Raw genomic sequence first — 27,944 nt, forward strand, 5'->3', positions numbered from 1 at the left:
GATCTCCCAGCAATGATTGTTTTTTTTTCATTTGAGGGGACTTTCACATTTTTATTAGATTTACTATTGGATATTGTCAGATTTCTTGTTACTTTAAATGTTTTGAACTATTTTCAAATTTTGCATTGCATTGTATTTCATAAAACAGTTGATTTTTGTGTATTATAACTGTAACCATGAAAAATTCACTCATTGCTAAAAGTTTTGTGAAAGTGTCTCAATTCCATATTTTTGTTTGGTTTGTTTACAGATATATCTTCGGCAAAGAAAGATAGTTTTCTACTTATATTTCTTTTCTTCCCTCATTTCATTGGCTAAATAATACAGTGATGCATAGAGGGGTGAGAGTGGACATTCTTCCCCAATATTGGGGGAAGCAATCAGTCTTTGAATATTAAGGATGATGTCAGTTGTAGGATTTTTGTAGATTCCAATTCATCTTATGAATAAATTTCTATTCTTTCTATTTTTAATTTATTGTTACTGGTTTTCATATTTATCAAATTTTTTCTTTAATCCTCAGCATTAACAGTAAAATAAGGCAAATTACATTGATTATTGAATATTATAGCAATCATGGATTCTTCAGGTACCCCAATGTACTCATAATATTCTTTTACAAACTGGTAGATTTTACTTGCTGGTATTTAGTTAGCAAATTTTGCATCTATATTCATTAAAAAGGTCTTCCTCCCTCCCTCCCCCCCTTTCTTCCTTCCTTGTTTTTATTATTATTTGTCCTTATAATGTTTATGCTGGATTTGGAATTTGGAATGCTGGCCTTATATTTTCTGAGATTTTGTGTAAGCTTGGTATAAATGTATTGAATATTGCACAGAATGCACCAGTGAAGGTAACTGGAATTTTCTTTGTGGGAAGAATTTTTTTAGTAGATAATGAGATACTTTTATATTGTACTTACCCTGCCTGTTTAGACCCATTTCATCTAAAATATGAAGTTTACTGCCTTAAGATTACTTATAATATTCTATTACTATCATTCTAATGTGTGTAGGATCTGTTATTAACATTATGTATTTTGTTAATGAAAATGATGAGAATGTACATTTTCTTTGGTGACTGTACAGAACTTTATCAATTTTATTGATCTTTAAAACCATCTTTATTTCTGTATATTTTCTCTACTGCTAGTCCATTTACTTTATCATTTATTTCCACTTTTTATTCCCCCCTTCAATGTAATTTGCTCTTCTTTTTCTACCTACTTAAGGCAGAAGCTTAGATAATTGATTTCCTTCTTTACAAAGCAAGAATTTAGAGCCAAAAATTTCTTGTCACATTGTCAGGTGTTTTTCTGTGGCTCAAAATATTTTCTAATTAGTGTTCTAAATTATTCTTTGATTTATGTCTTACGTAGAAGTTCAGGTCTCATAACAAAACATCCTCAGCTCTTCTTCTCCATTCCTTATTTTGGCTTCACTTTTGAAAGCTATTTTCTAATATCATTATCCAGGTTAAGAATTATATTTTCTTTTTCAGCATCATTTAATTAATTAATGAACTTTAATTCCAGTACACTTAATATACAGTGTTATAGTGATTCAACAATTCTTTTTTATTTTTTTAATGTGTGTTTATTTTTAAGAGAGAGAGCCGGGAAGGCGCACAGAGAGAAGGAGACAAAATCTAAAGCAGGCTCCAAACTCTGAGCTGCTAGCACAGAGCCCAATGCAGGGCTCAAACCCACGAACTGTGAGACCACGACCTCAGCTGAAGTTGGACGCTTAACCAACTCAGCCACCCAGGCGCCCTGTGATTCAACAGTTTTATACATTACTCAGTGCTCATCATAAGTGTATTGTTCATCTCCTTCACTTATTTCACCCATCCCCCACCCCCCACCTCTGGTAGCCATGTTTACCAGAGTAAACTGGTTAGACTGGTTAGACTCTGATTTTTGGTTTCTCTTTTTTTTTTCCCTTTCATTCATTTGTTTTCTTTCTTAAACTCCATATATGAGTGAAATCGTATGGTATTAGTCTTTCTCTGATTTGTTTCACTTAGCATTATACTCTATAGATACACCCATGTCTTTGCAAATGGCAAGATTGTATTCTTTTTTATGGCTGAACAATATTCCTGTGTGTGTGTGTGTGTGTGTGTGTGTGTGTGTGTGTGTATCTCACATCTTCTTTATCCATTCAACTATCAGTGAACACTTGGGCTGCTTCCATAATTTGGCTATTATAAGTGATGCTGCAATAAACATAGGGGTACATATTGCCTTTTGAATTAGTGTTTTTGTATTCTTTGGGTAAATATCCAGTAGTGTGATTACTGGATTGTATGGTACTTACATTTTTAACTTTTTAAGGAGCTTCCATACTACTTTTCACAGTGGCTGTGCCAGTTTGGATTCCCACTGATAGTGCACGAGGATTCCATTTTCTCTCTTTATTGCCAACATTGTTGTTTCCTGTGGTGTTGATTTTAACCATTCTGATAAGAGTGAAGTGATACTTCATTGTGGTTTTGATTTGCATTTCCCTGATAATGAGTGATATTGAGCATCTTTTCATATGTCTGTTGGCCATCTGTATATCTTTGGAGAAATGTTTGTTCATGTCTTCTGTCCAGTTTTTAAGTTGATTATTTGTTTTAGGGGTGTTGAGTTGTATCAATTATTTATATATTTTGGATGCTAACCCTTTATTGGATATGTTGTTTCAAAAATATCTTCTCCCATTCTGTAGGATATCTTTTAGTTTTGTTCATTATTTCCTTCACTGTGCAGAAGCTTTTGATTTTGATGTAGTCCCAATAGTTCATTTTTGCTTTTATTTCCCTTGCCTCAGGAGAACTATCTAGAAGATTATTGCTACAGCTGATGTAAGAAAAATTACTGCTGCCTGTGCTCTATTCCAGGATTTTTATGATTTCATGTCTTACATTTAGGTCCTTATTTTGTGTTTATTTTTGTGTATGGTGTAAAAAAATGGTCCAGATTCATTCTTTTGCATGCAGCTGTCCAGTTTTCCCAACATCATTTGTTGAAGAGACTGTCTTTACCCCAGTGCACTTTCTTGCCTCTTTCATTGAAGATTAATTGACCCTATAATTGTCAGTTTACTTCTGGTCTTTCTATTCTGTGTGTCTATTTTGTGCTAGTACTATATGTATATATGTATATATGTACACACTACATTATGTATGTATTATATATACTATATTATATACACACAGTGCTATATATATGTTATATAATTACTACATATATACTATGTACATACAGTACTCTATATAATATACATAGTATATATATTATATATATACTATATATATATATACTATATATATAAACTACATATATATATATAATTATACTATATAGTCGATACTACATATATAGTATAGTAATATGTATTACAGTATATATAGTACTATGTATATTATACTATACTATACTAGCATATATACTAGTACTATATATATTATATATAGTACCGTATATATATCATATATAGGTAGTAATATGTATTACAGTATAGTATATAACTATATATAGTATAGTAATACAGTAATGTATATTACAGTATATACATAATAATATATAGTACTGCATATATAGTATACATATATATAGTACATAGTATATATAGTATATATGTAGTAATAATATCACATATAGTACTGTGTATATAATACATATATAGTGTGCATATATATACATATATACATATAGTACTGGCACAAAATAGACACATAGATCAATGGAACAGAACATATACTATATTCCAGTATGTAATTATTATACAGTATGTGTATATTATACATACAGTATGTATATACTATATATATGTGTGTGTGTGTGTGTATATATATATATATGTATATATATGTGGTGTGTGTGTGTGTGTGTGTGTGTATGTATATAAAATACTCTCTATTATTACTACTACTACTGCTACTACCACTACAGCTTGTACTATAACTTGAGGTCTGAAATCATGATACCTCCAACTTTTGCTTTTTCAAGATTGCTTTGACTGTTAGGGGTCTTTTGTGGTTTCATACAAATTTTAGGATTATTCTATTTCTTTGGAAAATGCTGTTCATATTTTGATAGATATTTCATTAAATCTATAGATCCTTTGGGCAGTATGGGCATTTTAACAATATTTGTTCTTTCAGTACATGATCATGGAATATGTTTCCATTTCTTTGTGTCCTCTTCAACTTCTTTCATCCATGTTTTATGGTTTTCAGAGTACAGATGTTTCACTTCCTTGGTTCATTTTATTCCTAGGTATTTTCTTATTTTTGGTGCAAATGTAAATGGGATTGTTTAAATTCTCTTTGCTGCTTTATTATTAGTGAATAGAAATGCAACAGATTTCTATATACTGATTTTGTATCCTGCAACCTTACCAAATTCATCTATTCCATTAGTTTTTTGGTGGATTCTTTAGAGTTTTCTATATATAGTATCATATCATCTGCAAATAGTGAACATTTTATACTTCTTACTCACCAATTGGATGTTTTTCATTTCTTTTTGTTGTCTGATTGCTGCAGCTTGGACTTCCACTATCATGTTTAATAAAAGTGAGATGTCCCTGTGTTTTTCCTCACCTTAGGGGAAATGCTTTCAGTTTTTCACCATGGAGTATATTGTTATCTGTGGCTTTTTCATATATGGCCCTTATTATGGTCAGTTATGTTCCTTCTAAACCTAGTTTGTTGAGGGTTTCATCATGTTGTACCCTTTCAAATGTTTTTTCTACATCTATTGAAATGATCATATGGTTTTTATCCTTTATCTTAGTGATGTGATGATTCATGTTGAGTGGATTGTGAATGTTGAACTACACATGCATCCCAGGAATAAAACCCATTTGGTTCTGGTGAATGATTTTGTTGTTGTTGTTGTTGTTGTTGTTGTTGTTGTTGTTAATGTAGGATCCAGTTGGCTAGTATTTTGCTGAGGAGTTTTACATCTATGTTTATCAGAGATACTGGCCTATAATTCTTTTTTCATAATGTCTGTATCTAGTTTTGGCATCAGTGTAATGCTGGCCTCATAGAATTTGGTAGCTTTCCTTTCTCTTCTGCTTTATGGCATATTTTGAGAGGAATAGTTATTATCTGTTCTTTAAGTGTTTGGTAGAATTCGCCTGTGAAGCCTTTTGGTCCTGGACTTATTTTTGTTTTAGGTTTTTTGACTACTGATTAAATTTCATTGCTTGTACTCAGTCTGTTCAAATTTTCTATTTCTTCATGATACAGTTTGGGGAGGTTATATGTTTCTAGGAATTTAACCATTTCTTCTAGGTTGTCCAATTAGTTGGTATATAACCTTTCATATTCCTTTATAATCCTTTTTATTTCTCTGGTGTTAGTTGTCATTTCTCCTCTTTCACTTCTTATTTTCTTTGAGTCCTCTCTGTCTCTCTCTCTCTGTCTCTCTCTCTCAATTATTTATTTAATATTTTTGATGAATCCTGCTATAGGATTATCAATTTTATTAATCTTTTCAAATAGCCAGCTCCTGGAAACCTATTTCTGTCTCCTTCTAGTCTTTTTATTTTTTAATGTTTATTTATTTTGAGAGAGAGAGAGAGGGAGGGAGGGAGGGAGACAGGGAGGAAGGCAGGCAGAATGAGAGTGGAGCAGGGGCAGAGAAAAGATGGAGACACAGAATCTGAAACAGGCTCCAGGCTCTGAGCTGTCAGCACAGAGCCCGATGCGGGGCTCAAACCCATGAACTGTGAGACCATGACCTGAGCCAAAGTCAGACACTTAACCGACTAAGCCACCCAGGTACCCCTGTCTCTTTCTAGTCTTAATGATAGCCTTCCTGGATTGAGCATTCTTTCTGCAGATTTTTTTCCTTTTAGCATTTTGAATATATCATGTCATTCCTTTCTGACCTGAAAAATCACCTGACAGCTTTATGGGGTTTCCTCTGTATATAACTATTTTCTTTTCTCTTGCTGCTTTTAATATTCTATCACTATTTTTGCCTTTTCAATTACTGTGTATCTTGGTTGGACTTCTTTGGGTTGATTTTGTTGGGGGCTCTCTGTGCCTCCCGGATCCTTCCCTAGAGTTGGGAAGTTTTCAGCTATTATTTCTTCAAATATATTTTCTACACCCTTTTCTCTCTCTTCTTCTCTTATCCCAATAATGTGAATGCTATTACGCTTGATGTTAAGTCTATTCTCATTTTGCATAACTTTTTTTTTTCCTCCACCTGCTTAGGCTGATTGCTTTCAGTTACTCTGTCTTCCAGGTCACTGATCCATTCTTCTCCTTCCTCTAGTCTACTATTTATTCCATCTAGTGTATTTTTAATATCACTTATTAAGTTCTTCGTATCTGATTGTGTTCTTTGTTCTGTGTTTGCTCTTTGTTAAGTGTCTCAGTGATGTCCTCCATTCTTTACTCAGGTCCAGTAGATCTCTTTATGATCGCTAATTTAAATTCTCTATTAAGTGTATTATTTGGGTCTGTCTCACTGAGGTCTCCTGCTGTAATTTTTTTCCTGTTCTTTCATTTCAGACATACTCCCTCTTCCCATTTTGTCTAAATCTTTGCGTCTGTTTCTGTGTGTTAGGAAAGTCAGCTATGTCTCATGCTCTTGAAAGTAGTGCCTTACAAAGACAAGGCCCTGTAGCGCCCTTCAGTGCAGTGTCCCCTGTTCCACAGAACCGGCACTTCGGGGGTGATTCCTACATGTGCTGTGTGTGCCTTGCCACTTTTTGTACCAGTCCAGTCCTCTGCAATGCCTCTCTTTGTCTTTTGTAGGCAATTCTTGGTCCTTTTGTGTTAGCGGGGCAGTCTTGGGCTGCCTTGGGCTTGAGTTGTGTCAGACCAGGTGTTTACCACAGATACAGTCAAACCAGACTGCAGAATGCTTTACCTCTTTGTCCCCTGAGAAGCTTTTTCTTGGTGGGTGGGGCCTTTAGTCAGACCAGCGCTCTTTCTCCTGCCTACTACTGGGGTCACAGCTGGAGTAGTGTATGTGGTTATCTTCCCCTGTTCCTGGGACTGGAGTTACTTTGGAGATCTGTTGGCCCTTGTCAGGGCTCCTTGCACACTGCCAGACTTGTGGCACCTTTTGGATGGGTTCTGGCCAAGAGCATGTTGGAGGGGTTGGCTCTGCCACAGGCAAGGATCCACAAAGTGCATGGGGGAGGGGTGGTGGTGTTAGTAAGGTTGTGTTTATCCTCTGGGGGAGGGGATCTGCATTTTCTAGGACTAAGGCCAGCCTGGCTGGAGGGGGCAGATCCGAAGTGCAGGGTACGGAGGTGTGCAGGATGTACAGTGTTAGCAAATAGCGAGTGTCTGGATCCTGCTGGTTCCTGTAAGTGGTCATGTGTTTATGCTGGGAGGTGGGGGCAGGAAATGGTGCCCACCAGCTTCTTTGTTTCTGAAGTCTCTCAAGGATCCCTGACACTCCAGCACACTCATGAGATTGATTAGTGAAGAAATCTCCCTTCTGTATGCTGCCTCTATGCTGTGTCTCTGTGGACTGTTTCTTGTGCTGTCTCTTTAAGGGTGGGGACTCAGTTTCCTCTTGCTCTCAGCGTTCTCCCAGAGCTGAGTCCACTCATTTTTTTAAAAATTTTTTTAAGTTTATTTACTGAGAGAGAGAGCGAGCACATGAGCAGAGGAGGGGCAGAGAGAGAATCCCAAGCAGGCTTCCCGCTGTCAGTGTGAAGGCTGAGGTGGGGCTTGAACTCAAGAACCATGAGATCATGACCTGAGCCTAAAACATGAGTCCAAAGTTTAACCAACTGAGTCACCCAGGTGATCCGAGTGCACTCAGTTTTCAAATTTTATGTTTTGAGTACTGTTGGTTGTAAAAACTCGTGAAGTTCAGCCCCTCTGGTTTTTAAATCCAAATGTCATGAGGATTTGTTTTCCCCATTGTGGGCTCCCCAATGTGACAGTCTGCTTCACTCCCCTCTGTGCCATGGCAGCATCCCTCCCTCCCGCAGACAGTGCCAGAGTCCCCTTAGTTGTGGACTGTGTTCTGCTAGTCTTCTTGGCATTTTCTGGGTTATTTACACTGATGTGAGTGTTACCTAGTTGTATCCCTGGGACAAGATGTGCTTGGGGTTGTCCTATTCTGCCACCTTCTCTGGAATTCTTCCATCATCATTTTAAAGACTGCTCTATTTTTTTTTCCCCCTGGTGAGACATTTTCATTAATTCTTGGCTTTGCTACCATGTATGTAATGTGTGGATGTAATATGTCCTTCTAATTTTGATGATGTAAGGTTGTTTTGTTTTTTAAATAACCTTTTCTATTGGGATACATCCTGCTTGAGGCTTGTTGAGCTATTTTATACTTTTCATCTTATTTGGATTTGACCATTATTTCATTATATGTTTTATTGCATGCCTCTCCTTTTGACTCCAGTTAAAAATATCATAGACACAGATCATGACCTACATTAGCTTAGGCTCTGTTCATGTCTTCCATTCTTGTTCTTTTTGTGTTTGGAAGTTTCTCTTGATAATGTTTCAATTTTGCTGATTTTTTTTGTAGTGTCTAATTTACTTTCAGTATTTTCCAGTGAAGTTTTTATTGCAGATATTTTAAGTTCATAAGGTTCCTTTGAAAATATTCTATTTATATTCACATTGTATTCAACCTTTGCTTGATTTTCAAAATCATATATGTAATAGCTGGTTTACTGTATTTGTCAGAAGGTTCCCTCCCTGTCATTTCTGAGTCTGTTTCTATTTACTAGCTTTTTTCCCAGTTATGCATCACATTTTCTAGCTTCCTCACAAAGCCAGTAGTGTTTTATTGGATTCTGACCATTATGATATTTACAGTGCTTTGGATTTTGTTCTTTTGGAAACTGTTGGACTTTGTTCTGGCATATGTTTAAGCTCTTTGCAGTTCAGCATAATCATTTCAAGGCTCTGAAAAATATCTTTTTTAGTGTGGGTTTGGTTGACCTCTGCTATGCGGCTAGTGCTGCTCTACTACTAAGGCATGACTCTTGTGGGCTGTCTCCTAGGAGAACATTCTAGTATGTTGCCTGATTGGAACTTTTATCATATCCCCTCACTTTTTGAGCTCTGGCTTCTCCCAAGCTCACAAAGCATCTTCCTACATCTGCCCAGCTAGGTGTTTTCTGCAGTGGACTTCAGATGATCCTCCACAGCCCTATTAAGATTTCTGTTTTGTTTTGTTTGTTTTGTTTTGTCCCCATTTGCCTCTTCCTATCCATTGTATTTGCCCATCTTCTCAACATTCCCAAAGCTTCAACCTTTCTGAACTCCAGTCTCTGTCTTTAGTATGACTCTGAGATACCACTGTACTCTTCTTGGATTGTTCTTCATTGCACTGAGATTCAGAAAAAGATTCCAGCCAGAAAGCCAGGGCGATTACATTAATCTCACTAATTTCCCTTCTTCTAGGGATCAGAGTCCTATCCTGACTATTGTCAGATGCTTGAAAAGTGTTATTTATTTTATCCAGTTTTTCTCTTTTCCTTTCTTTTTTTTTCCCCCCTAGCAAGAGGCTTTTTCTACTTTTAGTTCAGTGACTCCATGTCCAGAATACCAATTTCTTTTTTTTTTTTTTTTTAATTTTTTTTTTTTCAACGTTTATTTATTTTCGGGACAGAGAGAGACAGAGCATGAACGGGGGAGGGGCAGAGAGAGAGGGAGACACAGAATCGGAAGCAGGCTGCAGGCTCTGAGCCATCAGCCCAGAGCCCGACGCGGGGCTCGAACTCACGGACCGCGAGATCGTGACCTGGCTGAAGTCGGACGCTTAACCGACTGCGCCACCCAGGCGCCCCATCTTTTTTTTTTTTAATTGTCAGTGGTTTATCATTGATACTTTAATTTTTTTTTTTTTAATGTTTATTTTTGAGACAGAGGGAAACAGAGCATGAGTGGGGGAGGGGCAGAGAGAAAGAGGGAGACACAGAATCTGAAACAGGCTTCAGGCTCTGAGCTGTCAGCACAGAGCCTGATGCAGGGCTTGAACCCATGAACCATGAGATGGTGACGTGAGCCGAAGTTGGATGCTTAACAGACTGAGACACCCAGGCGCCCCTATCGTTGATACTTTGTTAAATCTAAACTCCTTAGAATGAAACATAAGACACTTATGACCTGGCTCCAGCTTGCCCCTATCACCCATACATATATCTTTGCTTGTAACTTAAATGTTTCTTTCCAGCCACATGGAACAACTTTTATCTTGCAAGTTTGAATATTTTCATCCCTTCATCTTTGTACATTCACATTCTTTGCCTTTCTACTGACTTGCTTCCTTGAAATTGTGTCCACTTCTATCAGAGGAAATTAGAACCATCTAACTTTCTGTTTCTTGCACTGTCCTTTGAATTCTGTGTGTGATTGCAGGCACATCAAACCACATCTCTTGTAAATAACTGCCATCCTCTACAATACAAATTTGGGAAATTAGATGTTCTCAGAGGTTTCTTCTATCACTAAAATGTAAGAAATTCCAGATATTCAAATAGGATATTTTCAAGGCAGCTATACCAAATATTGTTATAAAAATTAAAATGTGTATGCTTAAGCTCTATATACCTTAATCAAAGATTCAGCATCTATAATCTACGAATAGTCATAAAAATGCACTTAATTGTGGATAAAACCATTTGTTTTGTATTTAGAGGAAGCCAGTGTCACCTGATATTTGCTAACTACAAGGAGGACAGTTTTTAAAGAATAAATCCTATTAAATTTTTACTTTTATACCTCTAGCAGATCATCTTGTTGGCTATTTTTTAAATAAATGACAAGTGGTTTATTAACATGGCTAATTGACAAATGAATAAATGAATAGATACAGCCAGAGGCACCAATGAGTGTTATATACTAATGATTTCTCTTTATTATCAAATATCAATGGCAAAAAATAAACCTAATTACATATAAACTAAATACATGAGTACAGGGCAGTTGATAATTTTTTTACTTCTAAATAAAAAGGCCATTCATTTAGGCATGGGGGAAAAAGTCAATTCTATTTTAAATAAATAAATATTGTAAGAAAAAAATATAGGAAATAGTAAAGCCATTTTGAAAATATTAAGAGCTGGTAGCATTTTTTTTCATAAATTCCAAAAACACAATACACAGTTTTTTGGCAAAATAGTGTGAAGAGGAAGAAATGTTAAGATGTGATCTTAAAAGAGAAGAAATTGAAAACAGAAAATTGGGAAGAAGAAAGGGAAAGAAAAGAAAGTAGAAGAGAAGTAAAGAGAGATGAGAACACGAGATGAGATGGGAAGAAGGAGACAATCATATATGCTAAACTAAGGAGAAAGAAAAGATGAAAATGTAAAAAGAAGAAAGAGAAAATGGTAATAATATGAGATAAAGGATTTTTGAAATAACTAAAGTTTTACATATTTATACCTCCTCTCAAGACACTGAGCATTTTAATGAAGGGTTTCTTTTTCATTCAAAAAGTAATATGTGTGTATATACATATGTACACACACACACACACATATGTGTGTATGTATATATATGTATACGTATATATACACACATATATATATATATGTATATGTATGCAATACATGTTCATTGTAGAGTGTTAGGGAATACTCAAGAAGAAAGAATAAAGGTCACCTGGAAGGCTGCTAAGCAAATCCAAGAATTTTAACATTTGTGTTATTTTCTTACAATTTTAGATGCATTTCAAACAGTTTTGTTAGTGTGACATAAACATCTGGACTCCTTGATCACTTAAAAATATAGTTTAAACATTTTTGAAGAATTGTCTTTTGTAAACATTCTTATTTTTAATCCTAATAGGAAACCAATGTTGACTTAGAATAATTTGATAACATTTTAATGAAAAACTATTTACAAATATATGGACAATGGACAGGAGTTCATAAGGGGCAGTAACCCAGGGCTTAGTGGCTATGCTTGCAGGTCAAGGGCAGAGAGCAGTGATGGTTGTGTGAATCCAATGTGACCTTCAGCTACGAGTTGTGGCAACCTGGGGTAACTCCACAGGGATAGATAGGGATGGAAGGATAGATATTCCCAAAACCTCTTTTCTCCCTCTCTTCAGTCATCCAGGAGATTCACTTTAGCTGAAACTAACTGGCAGCCAAATGGAACAGAACCTAAGTCATCCGTATAGATAACTTCTGAGGCAGAAACCAAAGGGGAAAGAAACTGAGAGCCAGTGGTTCTGGGAGGACAATCGGAAAATATTCAGGGCACTAATTAATATTTAATTAGAGTTTATTTACAAATCCCCCTCTTTTATTATTTATGTTTTTCCCCCACTATCATCAATAATGCTCTATCATCAATAATGCTGTTAGATTTTCTCTACTTAGCATGATTTCTTCAGTATAAACCATTAAGAGAAAAAATACCAGGTAAATAGGTAGAGAACATTTACGGCTTATGACTTATTTTTTCCAAGAGATTGCTATAATTTATATTTCCTCCGGCAAGTTATGAGAGTATATCCTTATTAGCAGTGTAAGTTTTTGATGTTATTAATTTGTTTGGAAAATTATATGACAGTGTTTCACTCTGCATTTCTTTGATAACTATTAGGTTTAAAGGTTTTCATGTTTGTTATTTTCATTTTTCTTTTCATATCCTATTTTACTTCATGTGGCCCCAAATGAATTATGATTAGTTCATTAGTGTAACAAAGATTAATCCAAAATCCATTAACCCCAAAATTTACTTGATATTGAATGTTTTTTATCTCAATACATGTCTTTTAAAAAGAAAATTAAGCACCTGACTACTCCACGTGCCCCTTTTTGGTTTTTTTGACCCTGAGATAATCATAATTGGCTTATTTCACTCATAACAAAAATGTTTCATTGTTTGCAGTAGATATTACTAGAAAACATTGTTAAAGTCAGATTGGAAATTTTTAGAAAATCATCATTTTGGCAGAATATGCAATATAATACATATTCAGTGCATCCTATGTTGCAAATATATCTCATCTTCCTGAAAAATTCATTTGCTAATTTGCCTACAAGGAAATTGATCCTATGAGATGCTAATTTGTCTCAGATCTCACAAAAGGTATGTAATGAACTCATAATCTGTAAAATGCAAGCCTCTGTTTTATCAGATATTCTGTTTTATTATCATTGACATTAGCATTAATACTGAACAGATTAATTTGCTTACCATAACCTCTTTAAAATGTATACTAATAACTAGAAACTAAATGATATGTTCACCTATTCCCAACCACACAAAAATCCATTACAAACTAAGCAATTGTGTCTTTTTCTAGAACAGGGAGGAAATCTCCAAATGTTGGTATTTGAAGAGCATAAACGGTCTTCCTCTGTTCTCTAAAAATAATATTGTCTTTCAACATTAGTCTAATGCCTGCATCTCCATTATGTCAAGGCATCTAAGACTCCTTCTTAAATACAAGATGTGAAAGACAAAAGCACAATAAGTTTCCATCTTATAGTTGTGATTATGAAGTAGGAAAACTGAGGGGAATCCATTTTAGAGAGGCTAGGTCTCTGCTGTTTTTTCTGCTAGGCCACATTTTTATATTTTGCCTCTGAACACGCCAAAGAAACCATGTTCCCACTTTAAGGGGAAGCAAAAAAAGTTAATCATTCTCTGGGTTTTGTCCTAGGTCCTTACCACATGATAACTAACATCTAAGAACTGGATCCCAAACATGTTCCAGGACATTAGCTTCAAATAGACCTCCGCCGACACTGGCATCAATACCTCCTACCTTTGATGATTCATGAAAGAACAACTATTATTCACCTGTCACTCACCTTTGATTGGACCCTACCCTGGATTTCTAAAGGAACATGGACCCTAGATCCTTTTTCAGTATGAACCCCTAACACCAAGCAATAGTGACTCATTCTCCTTTCTAAGTCTCCTACATCAATTACAAACCCTATTCTGGAGTCAGACGTCTCATATGATTCCTGGCTCTGCTATCTATTAGTATGAATTAGGCAAGTTATTTAACCTCCTTGTGACTAAGTTTCCTCATCCTTAAAAGAGGATAATAAAAAAATTATCTCAGAGGATGTTCTGAGAAATAAGTTGATAAATATAGGATTTATTAATTAGACCAGAAGAGTATTTATCAAATAAAATTTAAAGAAGGGAAAGAAACATGGAAGAAAGGAAGGCAGGAAGTATCTGGCTATTCATTTTGAAAATTACTTCAATCAAGCTTCAATCAAGCACGCATTTACTTTTGTAGTCTACTAATTTCTTAAACACGTTGACCATATAGGACAAGCAAGGTCCAGCCAACCTCTGTCCTATTGTTTGATAAAGTAAATTCTCACTTAATAGATGATGCAGAGTTAAATACATAAAAGAATAAATGAATGTATAAAACTAGAAAGCCCTGGATATCTGGAAATGGATATAAAAAGTAACATTTTTCATATTTTTCCCAAATGTACACAAAAAGGAGGAATAATCTATATGAAGCCCAAGAAAAACATGAACCAGAGCACTAAGGGGTTAGTAGGCTGAAATGTACCTAAATGGGCCTCTTCAATCAGGCCTCACCAATTTAGATACAGTAGACACCCTATTTCAGGCATGCAAGATTCAATTCCAGCTGTAACATGGCTCAAACCACTTGCTTTACTGTTTCTCTTACATAAACAAGGTCAAGTTGATGGTACTTACTCATCTTTCCCCATACTGGAAACACCTTTGAAAAAGGTTCTATAAGAATATGACACTCAGAATATATAATACCTCATACCAGTGCCCACCATGACTCTTCCACATTGTCCTGTTTGTGTACTTACTCGCTGGGTTTTCCGTGCTATGGAGACTGACCATTGGGATGCCTGGGCCTGGATGTGAAAAACATACATATTAAAAATATGTATAAATTAAAAATTTGTATAAATATTTTAAAGATATGAGTAACAATTCATGACAGTGTTTTTTCCAAATGGAAGTATTTCATATTAAAAACATAATGAAACAGAAACCAGATAACCACATTTAATCACTACCTATGGCTATTTTATTTAAAAAAAGAATATATGGGGAAAGAAACCATTTGCAGAGATTATTTTTAAGATTTTCCCTTCTCCAAAATGCCCTTGTACTTCTACATTTCTACGGTTCCCAATCTTAAGCTCCTTACTCTTTCACTACTCTTTTATAGAACAGTCAGTGATACTCAGAATGCTGATTCATGACCCCTCATTTGTTCATCCAAAATTAAATTGTTTCCACTCAGCCAAGAAAGAAAGGATGCACACTCTGGAATGGAAATATCTCATCCATAAGATGAATAAAAATTTGGTTCTAATTATATACTAATTGAAAAAAATACCTTAACTGGAATCACCAAATATTTCAGATATACTAGTTAATTCAGTGTAACTGTAAGATGTTATCTTGAAGCTTTATTCCTCTGCAGAACTATAACTAGAGGTCTAATGGTTTTCCCTGATGTCATCAAACAAGTACTTTTTTGATTATTTTGTTTTCAGATACCAAGAGGAAAAAAAAAAAAAAAAACTAAAAAGAGCATGTGTTGATTTATTCCTCAGGGTGTCTTAAAAACAGGACAGCTTCAGGTACCAGCTAAAGCAAGAACACTCAGTCCATCACATTATAAGGGACAGATGTCTCCCATCTGATCTTTGAGAATTACAGTATCTTTTTAAGGGGCAACGATTCCTATCAGTATAACATAGATATACCATACTCCTATATAAGACTATAGAGTATTTTTACCTGATAGATCTAATTAGGGTGAATGTAATCTCTCTGAACTTCAGGATGCTAGACCCAGGCAGTTAAATTTCTGTAGAACCTAAACCTCTTAACAGCCAAGCCAATATTTCAATAAGAGGGCTGTTTTTTTTTTTTCCCTAAAGACTAGGTAAATTAGTTTATTGCTGTAGCAGGACTTTGCTGATGTAAATATGCTTGTTCACTTTTTTAAACAGTTCACATTCAAACAGCCCTTAGTGGTCACGAGTAAATGTTGACTCCCAATTTTTTTTCTACATGAAGATGCAATTTTTATCTCAGTAAATTCATAATTTATTACAAATTTAGAGTATCAAATCATATAGCTAGAGAGTAATAGTTACTTGTGATGGTAATAGATACTGATCAAATACAATAATTTATTACCTTTACAGAATAATAGGAAATGTTGATTCATAGGACTAAAACTGGCACCAAAATATGTACATTGTTCTTTCATGAAATTACATGAAATGCATTGACGATTCAGTAATCCTTCAGTAGAAGCACTGGGGAAAGAAAAAGAAAATTAGAAATGGTACCATTCCAGGTACGTGAATATGTGGCATATATTTAAACATTAACATAAACTCAGGAGCTATAGCACTGCTTATATTGAGGCTCCTTGTCAATTAGGACTTACCATATAAACACAAAGTCAATTTCCATTACTAATGTTAAGAGACACAGTTTTCTTCTCTGTGATAAAATTAAAATCATGTATGCTTATATGTATATTAAAGTATATATGCATGCTTCTAAAATAAAGGAACTGATTTCCACAGGACTCAATATAACTTATTCTTATCTTCCTTTTCTCCATAGATATTTCTTTGTAAAGTTTTAAAAGGAAGTGCCCACAGAGACTAGAATAAAGTCACCATCAATATTAGTTGAAAGAACTAATGAAAGTTTTCACAAGTCACACAAAGAATCAATCTCATGATTTCCTGAATTCAGAATTCTAAACATTAGAATTTGGTTATCTGTCAAATTTTCCCAGTAAATAGATACATGGGAAATACTGGCACTTAACACTTGCCCTGAAATTTTTGGTCAAGGAAAATTATGTTTTGTGCGATAATATAATCTTCATGATCATGCATACTTTGAGACATCAGGGAGGTAGGTAAAGAGACAAGTCATCATCTCTTTATTTCACAAACAATGATGCTTAAGGTCAGAGGGATGGAGATATTTACCCAAGGTTAAATTTCCTATGTAGAATATTTTATAAAGAGAGATGTATCATAGATTATTCTGACAGTTGTAAATGCTGGTGAAGCTTCATCTTATACTTGGAGAAAATACTGAAACATGATTCTGGATATGCATTTGTAAATGAATGATAGTCATTTTGATGTGCAGTATGCTGTAGACATGGGGATGGGTACAGGAATATTGGCGTGGCCACCAGAAGCAATTGAGAATAGATGTTAAGTATCGTTCATGAATTCAAAATTTCACATTTGAAACATTCTGAGCTCATTAGAATCCAAATTTTCCTTTACTGGCCTAACCGATCAATACACGAAGCACTTAATACATTAGGCCATTTCACCCTAACGATAACTTGCAAGGTAATCATACCTTATTTTTTCTCTTTGAAATTGCTCTATGTGTGTATATACATTCAAATACACCTACACCATAGCACTTTCCATTTTAATCATTTTTAAGTATAAAATTCAGTGTCTTTAATTATAGTCACAATGTTGTGCAGCACTCTCCACAGAGAAGAATGCGTGCCTAGTGAAATGACATAACTAGGATTTAAACCCTTTCCCTCTCTCCTCCTTCATATAACTTTTCAGATTCAAGTTCCTCAGAGATTTATGTTAGTATTTATCATTACTTAGATCATAGTCTAAATTATGATAATCTATTGAAATAAAGAAATGCACATTTTGAGACAACATTCATTCTAACACTGACTATGGCAGCATCTGTGATTCTTCACGGGTATATCTCATCCCATAAATTTAGTCAACCAATGATTATTTTTATGACCTGGGTAAGACAGTGATTGAGTTTTCTGAGTTAAACAGTAACGTTATCTTACAGTCAAGCCAACTGGCATTTGCTGAGCTACTTAAGGGGAAATTTATTGGTACTATATTTCCTTTATAACATGGCCTGCTCCACTAGTACAGTTCATAGATAGACTGCTGCCTCAGTCACTAGAGAACAAAGACAAGCACACAAATCTAAGAAGTCATTTTGATTCAGATCACATTTTAGGCTAATCATGAAGAGAGATTGAGATAGTTCCATTGGCTGAAATGAGCCTAGTCTAATCTTTTGACACTGTGATTTTTCTTTAAGAGTTTCATAAAATGAGAGAAATAACACTTAGGTATACTAGTTCCACAACCTTAAATTGTTCACAACTGCCAGCATCAACCAGAGTATACGCTTCAAGATATGCTTCAGGTCACCAAAAAGCACAAAGTGACCACTACGTTCATCAAGATCTCTAAATCAACACTAGCATCAGTCTCTTTAAATAAACAGCTGTCCTTCCCTTGGAAGTCATTAGAATTGAGACTATGGGTTTCACACTCAAGAGAAACACAAAACAAAAACCCCATAAAACAAAGAATCCAAAAATCACCTATTGAGAGAGGTGATAAAAATCGACGCTTCGGATGAAAGCAATTTATGCATAAATAAGAGTGTGCAGTGTATTAGAGGGAGTTTAGGGTGCTTTAAACATGCATTTTTACTCTCAAAGGAAAGTCTAGGCTACTGGGTAAGAATCAGTGGTGACACTTCTTCAAACATGATGAATTTCCACTGAGAATATGCCATGGCAGTTTTGACACTTTAAAAATGAATCTGTGAAATGGAAATTTGAAAGTGTATATAAAGTCTAGAATTAATAAGTTGCTTGCCAGACAAAAATAAAAGTCATTCTTATGAGGTCCTGGTGAAAGCTTCCTGAGTGAGGAGACATTTTAATACTAAATAGGTATGACCTTAAGCATCTTTTATGAATATAACTTTCCATCTGGGAAAATTGGGCAGATGAGAACATTCCCCATCTAATGCTTTATTTTACTAAGCAGTGAGTGTTACTGGCTCAAATAATAATCTTACCAGGTTTTGCACATCGTGGGGGCAGGGGAGAAAAACTTCCCCTTGATCTACTCTTCTAAGTGTTCACAATGGTTTTACTTTGGGAATAAATTACCGGTGTACAATATAAATGCACTGAAAATTCAAAATGAGGCTTAGCGGAAGAAAAGTCCACTCAGGAAAATACGTAAACTCCCGTGAGGTGGGTAGTTGAGAAATGCAAGCCTTAAAAAAAAAGACACTTTGAGACTGTAAAAGCAGGTGAGGAAAAAAATTACAAAAGGAGCAGCTGGATGGTCTTCACGTCAGGTCCCAACGTTCAGGGTCCAGACAAAGGTCCAGACGTGAGAGACTGGACCAAGAGCGTGAGGTTCCGTCATGTCAAAAATGAAACTGCAGAGTTTTCCATCCTATCCTTAAGGTGTGTAGATGGCCACTGAGAAATCAGCCTGTGCAGCCAAGTCTTTGCACCTTGCTTACCTGTACAGCTGCCTCCCTCTGGGCGAAGACTCAGTGCTCAGAAAGTAACTGCCCAGGAAAGAGAAAACACACACATCAGGCACAGATCAATTTTTGCCACGCTGAGTTTTCACTTGAATCTTCGAGCTCCGGCCTGTTCTCTCATGCAACCACCGAACTTTGATCCGTTTGAGAAACACATCTTTTTGTTCTTAAAATATCATCATATCACACTTCTCTGTGATCTCTCTCAGTCTAAGTGTGTACGTATCTGTGTAAATGAGTGTGCAAGTGTCTCTCTGGGTGAAGGGTAGGGAGACTCTTTAAAGAGAATGTTGCTGTTTCCGTGGCCGAGGTGTCTGGACTAGGACCACGGTAAGCAAAACATCAATCTGGCTGAAAGATTGCGTTTGACAACTGCGACTACCAACCTGACTAGAGAACCAAAATGCTCACATTTTTTGAGTAGTTTCATCATATGCCAAGATCTTTATCACTTCCCAGTTTCCTGATGTCAGATGCCTCACAGTAATTTGCTCACTTTTACTCTGCAAAGAAATAGAAAATATTGATTTTCTTTTTTTTTATTTAAACAGCATCTTTCTGGTCAACACAAAAATACCAACTACCTGTATCACTTTTAATTCTGCAATTCGCAGCTAACACTCAGTTTCTTGTTTTCATTCTCGAGAATGCACACACATTCATGTAAACATTGATCCGGGTAGGAGAGTGCCTTTTCTCCGTTACTGTGGGAAAAGCATTAGAAGACACCTCTAGGTGATGATCGCCTGTGCAACACTTTGACACAGGGTGTCATCTTGGCATTTAGTAAAGACACAGGACTTTGGTAACACTCATCTAAATGACCGACAACTACAGTTTGGACAGCTTTAGGTGAAACATTTCACAACAAATTTTATTGTAAATAAACGCTATTGTATACTTTTAACCTTTACACCATTGCATCATGTTATGGTTTGCTATTTTCACACAAGAATTTATTTCTGAGATTAATTTATGTTGATGTTTGCAGCCATAGTTGGTTTCCACCACTATGTCGTATTTTATGTGAATATAGCATAATTTATGTTTTATTGACATTTGAGCATTTCCAAATTTTAGTTCTTAAAAACAAGTCGCCTATGAACAGTTTTATCAAGGTCTCATGATGCACATGGCAGGATTTTCTTGAGATAAGCGCCAAGAAGTGGGATTAGTCATTAGTAAACATGTCTTCTACTTAACTAGATAGTGACAAAGTATTTTCCAAAGTTGCCCCTACTTACAGTCTACTAGCAATGTGAGTTCCCATTGCTTCTCATCCTTGCCGCTTCCTTACTGGCAGTTAATTTCATCAGATTATTTAATTTTTGGTCAATCTAATGAGTATGAAATGGTACCACATTTGTTTTCTTTTTATTGAGAAAATGTTCAAGCCTACAGAAAGGTTGAGTGAATACTACATAAACACCCATGAGATCATTACCTGGATTCACCATCTTATATCAACACGTTGAATATTTGCCCTCCCTCTTTCATTGTTTGCTGAATCATTTAAAAGTAAGTTGCAAACATCAGGATATTTTTGCCTAAATACTTCAATATACATCTCTCAAGTTTAAGACGATTTCCACATGTAAGCAAATAACACATACGAATATTTATGTTAATATCATCTAAACATACAGTCTATACCCTAATTTCCACAACAGCCCAAGTAACCATATATATGTGTGTGTGTGTGTGTGTGTGTGTGTGTGTGTGTGTATTACGTTTAGACATATAAATATGTACATTTATATATTTAGATAAAATAGATGTCTTAATAAATATTAACATATATTGGGTTATCATCTCTTTAATCTCTCTTAAAGAAAAACATTTATCTTTTTTGATTTCTATAATATTAACCATTTTTTAGAATCTTGGTCCAATGGTCTTATAGAATGTCCAGCATTTTGGGTTTGTCTGATTGTTTTCTTATGCTTTAATTTAGGCTAAATATTTTTGGCAAGAATATTACACAGGTGATATTGGATACCTCTTCTGTTTCATATTAGAAAGAATACTATTACACATCTTCCCGCTCATGACAATGCTGTTTACATGGTAACTGTGACATATGCATTGAAAAATACATTTTGTCTTTTAATTAAAAGTGGGATGATACTTGCACATTATGTGAGCATCTTCTTCTCCATTAACTTTTCACTTCATAGGTTTAGCATCCATTCATGACCTTTCCCTGAATAAATTATCATTTCAAAGTGATTTTCTAATTCTAATATCACTTTTGTATTTATCAGGTAGCATTCTTCTGTGAAGAAAACTATTTTCCCTTGCCTGTGTTCACTCTCATCCTTGCTCTCCCTCCTCTTCATATCACTACATACTTAACCATGTTTAATGTAATATATTACATTCCATGATTGTTGTTATTCTTTATGATGTTAAAATTGTCACAATTTGGTTATTGGGCACTCCTTCAAACCAACACCTCTATTCTTTAGAAATGATTACATTGGTCTTTGAGCACTTCCTTGTTTTCTGCACAATCACATGTTCTGAGATCCTTTTACTTTCCCTACCTCCTAACTGTAATCAGTCATTTCTCCAATGAGTTTTTTCTACTGGATTACAGTATTTAGATATAAAGATCTGGGGTTATGTGTGCTAATTGCTACTCTAATGTTATTAATTGTGAGCCTTTTCAGAAGAGATAGATGGCTAGAGAGATATCCCTATGTTCTCTCTCTGTGTGCATGTGTGTGTATGTGTTCTTAGTATTATCTTTAAGTAAAATCCATATCCATTTGATTTACGTTCAGGTGCATTTGCTTCTCTTAGTATTTCAACATAGCTTTGGTGTCCTCATGTTTTCTATTTAATATTCGTTTTCTTTTCTTTTTTTTTTTTTTGATTTTTTTAATGTTTATTTCTGAGACAGAGAGAGACAGAACATGAGTGGGGGAGGGGCAGAGAGAAAGAGGGAGACACAGAATCAGAATCAGGCTCCAGGCTCTGAGCTGTCAGCACAGAGCCTGATGTGGGGCTCGAACTCGCAGACCACGAGATCATGACCTGGGCCGAAGTCGGAGGCTTAACCAACTGAGCCACCAACCAGGCACCCCTCTTTTTATTTTCTGAAGGTTTATTTTATTTTTGAGAGAGAAAGCAAGAGTGTGAGCAGAGGAAGGGCAGAGAGAGAAGGAGAGAGAGGATCCAAAGTAGACTCTGCATTGAGAGAAGAGACCCTGCTGTGGGATTCAAACTCACAAACCATGAGATCATGACCTAAGCCGAAGTCAGATGCTTAACTGACTGGGTCATCCAGGTGCCCCAATATTATTTTAAAAATATGTAGATAGTTCAAACATATAGTGTATGTGTGTGTGTGTGTGTGTGTGTGTGTGTGTGTGTGTATATATATCTTCAAACTAAGATTACAAGAGGAAGACAGAGACAGACAGACAGACAGAGGGAGCATCCCTGCAAGAAGTCTTGGTTTCATGCCATTCTCATCACATACAAAAAAGTTATTAGGTCTTTGTTTATCCTTTTCTGGGGGGAAATGTTTTATAAGTGAAACATTAATATTTCATAACTATAAATGTAAACCCAGATACACATACACATATAAGCTAGAGATAGAGAACACAGGGCATGTTTTCTTGTTACAGATCTTCTTCCATCCTTTTTATTCCTACATAGTTCTCCAAAGTGTGAATATACTATAATGAGCCTCCTAAGACGCATATCTCAAATGATGCCACAGTGGTTAACTCTGTACATATGCTTGTGATTTAATGTGTAGGGAAATATTGTCAGGGTATGCTCCTCTATAAGGGAAGTATCATCTTGCACATCTACCAGCAATGTATAAGGTACTTATTTTCTCATGGGCATGTTGCAGAGTATGTTGTTCAGTGTTTGAATTTTTGCCAATCCGATAGGGGAGAAATGGTGTAGTAGACACTAGGACATGCCAATGGGAACCCTCTCTGGAAGGAAGGACCTTGGCAGCACCTAGAAGTGCTGTTGGAAGAAAGTGCTCAGCTGTCAGTCTTCTTCTCTGAGGGTTGCCGGGACTGAAGACAATGTCTCATCCAAGATTAGACCTCTGTTCAAGGGCAGTCCACATCCAATGGGACTGATCAGTACTGAAGGATACAAGCCCAACCCTATTGCTCTCATTTGGGACTTCTCTGAGAGCCACCTCAGTCTAGAACTCTTTGTGGAATCAGCGGAGGCCTTCATTCAGATGGCCCTGCAGCCCACATTTTTCTGGCCAATTTTGCTTCCTTGTGTAACTTTCCAAAGTTATTGATGTCCTGTGTGAAAATGGTCCTGCAGGCTAATCTTCTCTTCACTTGGCTTCTTGTGAAACCCAACTTGCCACAGGTATACTGGTGTAATTTCATTTTGCATTTCTCTTAGGAAAAAAGTTGAGCTTCATATATATGCATATATGTATAATATAACATATATAATGTGTCATTTGCACAATTATAAATGAGAGCCAATCATTATCTGAATCTCTGCTAATGTTTGTTTTTATTATCAGATTTCTTTTGTGTTTTGGTCTTCATTTTTCAACAGTTCTCTTTGTCTTTATATTCATTATGTGAGCTATAAGCTGCAGGTATGTTCTGGATTGTTGTTTTATCTTGACATTGGTTATGGTACTATTTTTCCAATATATGTATCTTTTATATAATTTGTTGTCAAGTTAGCTAACATACAGTGTATATACAGCATAGTCTCTCTTGGCTTCAGGAGTAGTTTCCTGTGATTCGTAACCCATATACAACACCTGGTGCTCATCCCAGCAAGTGCCCTCCTCAATGCCTGTCACCCATTTTCCCTCCCCGCCTGTCCCCTCGACCCTCAACCCCCATCAACCCTCAGTCTGTTCTCTGTATTTAAGAGTCTCTTGTGGTTTGCCTCCCTCCCTCTCTGTAACTATTTTTCCCCCTTCTCTTCCCCTTTCCCCCATGGTCTTCTGTTAAGTTTCTCAAATTCCACATGGGTGAAAACATATGATATCTTTCTCTGACTGATTTATTTAACTTAACATAATACCCTCCAGTTCCATCCACGTTGTTGCAAATGGCAGGACTTCATTCTTTTTCATCACTGAGTAGTATTCTATTGTATATATAAACCACATCTTCTTTTTTTTTTTATTTTTTTAAATTTTTTTTTCAACGTTTATTTATTTTTGGGACAGAGAGAGACAGAGCATGAACGGGGGAGGGGCAGAGAGAGAGGGAGACACAGAATCGGAAACAGGCTCCAGGCTCCGAGCCATCAGCCCAGAGCCCGACGCGGGGCTCGAACTCACGGACCGCGAGATCGTGACCTGGCTGAAGTCGGATGCTTAACCGACTGCGCCACCCAGGCGCCCCAGAAACCACATCTTCTTTATCCATTCATCAGTTGATGGACATTTGGGCTCTTTCCATAATTTAGCTATTGTTGAAAGTGTTGCTATAAACATTGGGGTACATGTGCCCCTATGAATCATCACTCCTGTTTCCTTTGGATACATTCCTAGTAGTGCTATTGCTGGGTCACAGGGTAATAGAATTTTTAATTTTTTGAGGAACCTCCACACTGTTTTCCAGAGTGGCTGCACCAGTTTGCATTCCTACCAACAGTGCAGGAGTGTTCCCCTTTCTTCACATCCTCGCCAACATCTATTGTTTCCTGAGTTGTTAATTTCAGCCACTCTGACTGCTGTGATGTGGTATTTCAGTGTGGTTTTGATATTTATTTCTCTGATGATGAGCAATGTTGAGCATCTTTTCATGTGTCTGTTTGCCATCTGGATGTCTTCTCTGGAAAAGTGTCTCTTCATGTCTTCTGCCCATTTCTTCACTGGGTTATTTGTTTTTTTTTTTGGGTGTTGAGTTTGGTAAGTTCTGTATAGATTTTGGATACTAATCCTTAACTGATATGTAATTTGCAAATATTTTCTCCTATTCTGTTGCTTGCCTTTTAGTTTTGTTGATTGTTTCCTTTGCTATGCAGAAGTTTTGTATCTTGATGAGGTCCCAAGAGTTCATTTTTGCTTTTATTTCCCTTCCCTTTGGAGACATGTCAAGTAAGAAATTGCTGTGGCCAAGGTCAAAGAGGCTGTTGCCTGTTTTCTCTTCTAGGATTTTGATGGTTTCCTGGCTCATATTTAGGTCTTTGAATTCAGCCAAGTAGCAGGATATTGAATCAACGTGCAGAAATTTGTTGCATTTCTGTACACTAATAATGCAGCGACAGAAGATCCTCTTTACAATTGCATCAAGAACCATAAAATACCTAGGAATAAACTTAACCAAAGAGGTAAAAGATCTGTATGCTGAAAACTGTAGAAAGCTTATGAAGGAAATTAAAGAAGATACAAAGAAATGGAAAAAACATTCCATCCTCATGGGTTGGAAGAACAAATATTGTTAAAATGTCATATTACCCAAAGCAATCTACACATACAATGCAATCCCTATCAATATAGCACCAGCATTCTTCTCAGAGCTAGAATTTGTAATGGAACCACAATCCTAAAATTTGTATGGAACCACAAAAGACCCAGAATAACCAAAGTAGTGTTGAAAAAGAAAACCAAAGCTGGAGGCATCTCAATCCCAGACTTTAGCCTATACTACAAAGCTGCAGTCATCAAGCCGGTGTAGTATTGGGACAAAAACAGACATACAAACTAATGGAATAGAATAGAGAACCCAGAATTGGACTCACAAATGTATGGACAACTAATCTTTGACAAAGCAAGAAAGGGTATCCAGAGGAAAAAAGTCTCTTTAGCAAATGGTGCTGGGAGGACTAGACAGCAACATGCAAAAGAATGAAGCTAGACCACTTTCTTACACCATACACAAAAATAAATTCAAAATGGATGAAAGACCAAAAGTATTCTTCTAATCTTTATGTAATAAAATTTACCATCGTATTTTTATATTGTCTCTGGCTATTGGTGCATAGTATAAAGGCTTTCTTCAAACTAAGATTACAAATAATTTATTGATGTTTTCTCCTGGTACATGTAAGGTTTTATTTCTCAAAGTTAGATTTCTGATCATTTTAGAATTATGGTAGTACGTAACTACTTTTCTTTTTCCTTATGATATTCAATTTTTCCAAAACTATTTTATTAAAAAAATTCATTTTTCCAGTACTTTGAAGTTCCATCTCTATTATATATATATATATATATATATATACACACACACACACACACACACACACACACACACATATAGTATATATATATGTGTATACACACACACACATCTTATATTTGTCATATATATATATATATATATGTCTTTTTCTATACTGTATATTCTGTTCCTTTAATCTCTGTTAATTCATGTCCTAAAACCACACATTTCTAGTTATAGATTTTTTAACATCCATATTATTTAGAATTCAGCCCTTCTTACTTTTTTTTTGGTATTTCCTCAGATATTACTGCATACTTATTTTTCTAAATGAACCTAAAAATAAGCATATCTCATTCAAACATATAAAACTTGTTAGAATTTCTTATTGGGATAATATAAAACTTATAATTAATACTCACCTCTTTACTATCTTCATTTTATCACAGAGCAGGGATATTTTCCCATTTGTTCAAGTCTACTTTATGTCTTTCAGGAATGTTTTAACATTGTCCTCATACAGATTTTGCACATTTTGCACATTTATATATTTTATATATATCTCAAATACATTTCATTTTCTTATGTCACTAAGTATTTTATATTTTGTTGCTATTGTGAATGGCTTCCTATTCCATACACTCTAAATGGTTATTGTTAGCATATAGGAACAACTGTTCATTTCCATATGCTAAATATCTATCCTATCTCACTGAATACTTTTCAAATCTTATGGCTAGTTGTTTATTTTCATCTGATTTACACAAATACGTCCAAAACAAAAATGTGGAGATACTGAGCATCCTTCCTTCTTTCTGAGCTTAATGTGAATGCCACTTTGTTGGATTATGGACTGAGGCATATAGGTTTTATCACATTAAGAAATTATCCTCCAATTCCTATATTTTTAATTTTTTAAATATTTATTTTGGAGAGAGAGAGAGAGAGAGAGAGAGAGAGGAGGGGCAGAGAGAGAGGGAGAAAGAGAATCCCAAGCAGGCTCCACACTGTCAGCGGGGAGCCCAATGCAGGGCTTGAACTCATGAACCGTGACATCATGACCTGAGCCAAAGTTGGACACTTAACTGACAGAGCCACCCAGGTGTCCTTTTAATTTTTTTTTTAAACCAGGAATTGGTATGAAATTTTGCAAAAGGCTTTTATAGCAACTATAAAAAAAACCTATGCTGTAGAACAGTTCAAACTGTGTTGGCATTACCCTTGAATGTCTGGTTCTCTTATAAAATCACGTGGGCCCTGGTGCTCCTTTGTGGTGCAGTTCTTTAGTGACATTACATTTCTTCTCTGTCATGAGTCAATGTGAGCTGTGTCTCTTGGGGCAGTTTTGGCTAAATGTATTTCCTCATGAAATTGTTCATCTCATCTACATTTTCAAATTAGTTGACATAGAGTTCTACAAAATACTCTCTCAAAATCTACTGAAATGTCCTCTGTTATTTCCCACCAGCCATTTCCAATTATATGTGT

General features: G+C 35.7%; 1 protein-coding gene across 1 annotated transcript in view; it reads right to left on the reverse strand.

The window, feature by feature from the left end:
* The window catches only part of DPP10 (dipeptidyl peptidase like 10), a 502,021-nt gene that overhangs the window by 45,242 nt on the left and 428,835 nt on the right, over positions 1-27,944 (reverse strand). The window contains exons 14-17 of the mRNA XM_030323703.1: positions 19,738-19,829; positions 19,303-19,350; positions 16,132-16,253; positions 14,781-14,828 (exon numbers count right to left, since the gene is read on the reverse strand). Coding sequence (XP_030179563.1) covers positions 14,781-14,828; positions 16,132-16,253; positions 19,303-19,350; positions 19,738-19,829 — 310 coding nt within the window. The remainder of the gene's footprint in view (positions 1-14,780; positions 14,829-16,131; positions 16,254-19,302; positions 19,351-19,737; positions 19,830-27,944) is intronic.

Source organism: Lynx canadensis, chromosome C1 (genome assembly GCF_007474595.2).
Source record: "Lynx canadensis isolate LIC74 chromosome C1, mLynCan4.pri.v2, whole genome shotgun sequence".
Lineage (NCBI taxonomy): Eukaryota > Metazoa > Chordata > Mammalia > Carnivora > Felidae > Lynx > Lynx canadensis.